General features: G+C 70.0%; 2 protein-coding genes across 2 annotated transcripts; both read left to right on the forward strand.

Annotated features, from left to right (window-relative positions):
- Positions 1-93: 93 nt before the first annotated feature.
- MNEG_10221 (hypothetical protein) lies at positions 94-498 on the forward strand (the record flags this gene model as incomplete). The annotated part of the gene is made up of 1 exon (XM_014041305.1): positions 94-498. One exon carries the CDS (start codon positions 94-96, stop codon positions 496-498), a length of 405 nt encoding a protein of 134 aa, XP_013896759.1.
- A 2,531-nt stretch (positions 499-3,029) lies between these two features.
- MNEG_10222 (major facilitator transporter) lies at positions 3,030-4,763 on the forward strand (the record flags this gene model as incomplete). The annotated part of the gene is made up of 2 exons (XM_014041306.1): positions 3,030-3,561; positions 3,838-4,763. The coding sequence occupies 2 exons, from the start codon at positions 3,030-3,032 to the stop codon at positions 4,761-4,763; spliced, it is 1,458 nt and encodes a 485-aa protein (XP_013896760.1).
- Positions 4,764-4,836: the final 73 nt, after the last annotated feature.

Here is a 4,836-nt window from a genome sequence, read left to right on the forward strand (position 1 = left end):
GCCCCCACCGCAGGCCGCGTCCTCGTGCACTGCGCCGGCGGCGCCTCCCGCTCCGCCGCCGTCGTCATCGGGTACCTCATGGCACGCCGCAGCATGACGTACCGCGCCGCGCTCGCGCACCTGCGCGGAAGCCGCCCGGTCGTCAGCCCCAACGCGGGCTTCGCGGCGCAGCTGCAGGAATTCGAGCGCCGCGGCGCGGACGCGTCACGGTGGGGCGGGTGGCGCCAGATCGTCCAAGCCCGCGCCGCCGCAGCCGCGGCCGCGGCGGGCGCGGGGGAGGCGGTTGGCGCGGAGGCCGACTGCTCGTTCCTCGAGCCGGGCGCGCACAAGCAGTACGTGGTCGCGATCCCGCCGCCGGTGGACGTGGGGCCGCGCGCGGGCGGCTGCGTCGAAGGCGTCGCGGGCGCGGGGCTTCAGGGGCCGCCCCCGCCTGAGTTGCTAGACATGTCGCAGCTGCGGGTCGATGGCAGCGGCGCCAGCGACCAACCGCTGCCATAGCCCCCCCCTGCGCCCTGCGCCGGGGCAGGGCGCGCTCGCGCACAGACGCGCGTGCGCGCGCGCGGCGTACGACCCCAGCCTTTCCAGGGTTGACAGCTGCGCCCTGTCCCCTGCTAGTATCGAGCCTCGGACACTCCCTCGATCCCGGGCCATTCCTCAGAAATGAGGGCCACAGCGCTCGCCGTTTTCGCTGGGTGTTCTGGCGTGTCGCAGCGGGGGCTGACGGCGCCAGCCCTCCAGCCTCTCCCCCCCTCCCCCCCCTTCTCCTGGCCCGTTGCATCTGTCCGGCTCCCCAGCACCCCATCGCGTCAATCCGCATGTTGCTTTGTCAAGGCCCGCGCCGCGTCCCCACTGCGCGGGCCGTGGGCTGGGCCTGTGCTGCCTCTCTGTGCAAGATTGTATTGTACCACCGCTTCTCTTCAGCCGCAAGCGAGCGTGCGCTTCAGCGCCCGCCTGCCGTATCGCTTCCGGCGCCGCCGTTCAGGCCTTGTGCGAAGAGGCGGCGGTGGTGCGGCGCACGACACCATCTGGATCATATGCTGCGTGCCGCAGACGCGCCGCTGCCGCGGCACCACGCATCACCGTCCCCCGGCAGCTGCCGCCTCCATGCATCCCTGCGCCCTCCCCCCTTGTGACCTCAAACCTGCGGCGCCGCGCCTGCGTTCCACGCGCGGCGATGCGCAGCACGCGCTTGGGCAGCCACTGAGGGCGCTCCCATCACTCCCGTCCGCACCCCATGCGGCCCCCACTCACGGCTCACATCCGGCCCGCGCGTTTGGCCGGTGTTTCACCCCTGTCTGTCGGCTCTGGATTTTCTGCTCCGCCTCCTTCACACCTGCCGCACCTATGTGGCACCCGGCCTCCAGCCCTCACATCTCGACCACCGCGGCAGCCGCCCCTATCGCCCCCATCACCCACGTTAGACCGCCTGTGCACTTGCCGCCGCCACCCCGCGGCTCCTGCCGCCCCGCATCCTCCGCATCGCGTCGCCCTTGTCTGAACCCCAGCCCTGCGCCCCGCGCTGAGTTGCATCTGTAGGCTCCGTTGTGCATGCGCACCCCATGGCGCGACCCGTCGAGCCCGCCTTTCACCCCTCCTCTCGGCAGTCTGCGGCGCCCCGCACGCCTTGCATGGGTCGGATTTTGCCTTGCTGATAAGGGCCTGCTTGCGGCGGCTCGCGCCGCGCCGCGCGGCTGCATCGGTGGGGCTCGCGGCTGCCAGGCCTGGCGTCAGGCCCGCGGGGGCCGGCTTGGCGCCGAAGGGGCCCTGCCGGGCAGCTGACCACAGTCGAGGGTACTGTGCCCTCCCTCGTCTTGGAACATGGGTATGTTTTTGAACTGCTAAGGCGGCGCCCCTCGAATGGCCCCGTTGATACTTGAAGCATTGAGTCCCGCCCTTCACCCCCTGCTTTGAAAGCGTCTACTGCTTTCACCACACACCGCCCTGCCACCCCTCTCTACTCCCCGTTTCGCTCTGCCTGGCCACTCTCACTTTCGCCCCGCACACTTCATTGGTGCACAGAATGCACTGCTATCAATTCTAGTAGGGTCTGTGAGTGCCTGCACCAGGGTGGTACGATGTCACGGCCCTCTGGAGGCAGCGCAAGTGGATTTGCGGTTAATTTGGGTGATGAGTTGACTCCCGTTTTGACCGCAGGCACCAGGCTGCACTGCTGTCATGCAAAAGCCCAAGGGTATGTGAGGATTTTGCATCTGGCTCGTGATGTGGGCAGAACAAGGGTGCTGCTCCACGCAATCAAACCACATGCTCTTGCTACAATCAACGAGAGATCTTTGTTCGGCACCAACACACAAGCATCCATGCTGGGTTGTACACTCATTAGCTACACCGATTGAAATTGATGTTCCTAGAGGGCCGAGTAGCAGCACCTGGGCCAGGAAAAGCACTAGCCGCGTCACACAGCGTGGAAGGGTCGTGGGATCATGGCTTCAGGAACCATCAGGTACATGTAAGCTGCATGGATTACATCTAGCAACATTATTCGCTGAGCCGAGTGCCAGAGACCGCCATCATCAACACAATGGGGAACGTACCTGGCGTCTGAAGCGTGTGCAGAGATGCAGAACACTTGCATGAGCGTGACAAGATGCTTCGCGAGTGGTCAGAGGGCGCAGTCCTGGTGGGGTGCGGCATGCACCGGCCCGGTGCCGGTGTCGAGCAACGCGCGGTGGGGCGCAGCGGCGCGGCGCAGGGCCAGCAGCAGCCGGGCTGTCCCGCCAAGCAGCGTGGACGTCGCCGCGGCCGACGCGCGGGGTGCGGAAGTCAACGGCGGCGACACCCGCGCGGACACGCCTCCACCCCTTGAGTCATGGCCCGCCTCGATAGCGCCGGCTGCGCCTCGACCCGACCCGCCACACCAGCAGCCGCCTGCGCCCATGCCCGTGCCCGCGGCGATGGCGCCGCCGCCGCCGCCGCTGCCGCCGTTGCCGCCGCCGCCGCCGACTGAGGACAGCCCAGGGCCGCGGGAGCTGCTCCAAAACGAGTACGAGGTTCTGTGGGCCGCGCGCAGCATGGTGGAGGCTTCGGCGGATCAAGAAGACGGCTCCTTCGACCTCTCATCAGCCGACGACGCGGACGCAGCCGCCCTCGCCGCGCTCGCCGCGTCGGTCGCGGCCCGCCAGCCGCCCGGCACCGCCGTGGCCTGGCCGGTGCCCGCCGCGGCGGCGGCGGCGGCGCCACTTGTTCAGCAACAGCAGCAGCAGGAGCAGCAGCAGCAGCTGCCGCCGCCGCCGCCGCCAGCAGACAGCGCAGGTGCAGGGGCCAACGCCGCGGCCCCAACAGCTACCAGCACCCTGGACCTGCCCGCTCCCGCCGCCGCGGCCGCCGCAGTGCCGGGCACCGGCCCGAGCGGCGGCGCGGGCAGCCGGGGCCCCGACGACGGTCCCAACACCGCCCCAGCCGCTCTCGGCGCCGGCGGCGGCGGCGCGAGCCAGGCGCAGATCGCCAGCCTGGCGCAGGCAGTTGAGGAGGCGCAGCAGCTGGAGGCTGACCTGTCGAAGGTCATAACCACCGCGGCGCAAGAGCTGGGGCTCGGGCAGGAAGGTGAGCCTTCCCCCCCTATACCCCTATCCCCGCCCCCACACCACACCTCTGCGCCCCGAACCCCAACCCAAACCCCACCCCCAGCCCAACGCCCTTGGGGGGCGTTTAAGCTGGCGTTGTGGGGCGATGCGCTCGCGGGGTCTTGGGGGTGCATGACGCTGTGTTGAGGGCGTAGCTGTCCCCGCCGGATTTTGAATTCCGGGTGCTGTTGCTGGCCCCACTCTGTTCTTCGCCCTGAGAGACGCCCCCACCACGCCCGGATGGCCCCGTGAGCAGCTACGCAGCAGCTGACCGATGTGCTGCACAAGCTGGAGCGGTTGGAGCAGGACTTGACCGCCGCGATGACCAACGCGGCGCCGGAAGCTGCAGAGGCGGCGCAGCCAGCCCAGGCCAGCCCAGGCGCGGTTGCTGCAGCTGCGGAGGCGGCGGCAGAGGCGACGACGGCAGCGGCGGCGCCGGCGATGCCGACGCAGCGCCAGGAGGCGGCCGTGGTGCCGGCCGCTGTGGCCGCAGCCGCGGCTCCCCAGGCAGCGGCCGCGGCAGCAGGAGCAACAGCAACAGCGGCGCCGGCGGAAGCAGCTCAACCAGCGGCGGCGGCGGCAGCGGCAGCGCCCGCGGCCCCCTCGATGGACAGCGCGAAGCTCTGGGCGCTGTTCGTCCTCGGGATCTCCTACGTCCACCAGGCGACCACCGGCTTCGCGCTGCCGGCGATGCTGCCAATGATCTCGCCGGATCTCCGCCTCTCCGACTTCCAGGGGGCGATGCTGACCAGCGGCTACTCATACCTCTACGCCCTGGCGCTCGTGCCCGTTGGACTTCTGGCAGATCGCGTGTCGCGCCCGAAGCTGCTCGCCGTCGGGATCGTGATCTGGAGCGCGCTCAGCATGGCGGCGTCCAAGGCGGGAAGCTTCTCTGACCTGCTGCTGACTCGCGTCGGGTTCGCGGCGGCGCAGGCGGCGCAGAACCCGGTCAGCTTCAGCCTGATCCCGGATCTGTTCCCCGACAACAAGAGCACGGCGCTGGCGGCGTACAACTGCGCGATCTACCTCGGACGGTGCGCGCGCGGCGCCGCGTTTCCCCAGGCGCTCACGGGCTCGGGCCCCTGCCCTTGCCGAGCGGGCCCGCGCAGTCGCTGCCTGCCGTGCGCCCGCAGCGCCCAATTTTGTCCCCTCCCGCATCCCTGCCCCACAACAGGGCCCTGAGCTTCGCCGCCGTCCTCGCCGCCCACCGCCTCGGCGACCGCTCCTCCGCCGTCGCCGCCCTCGACTCTGACGA

The sequence above is a fragment of the Monoraphidium neglectum genome, assembly GCF_000611645.1.
Source record: "Monoraphidium neglectum strain SAG 48.87 unplaced genomic scaffold scaffold02229, whole genome shotgun sequence".
NCBI classification, from domain to species: domain Eukaryota; kingdom Viridiplantae; phylum Chlorophyta; class Chlorophyceae; order Sphaeropleales; family Selenastraceae; genus Monoraphidium; species Monoraphidium neglectum.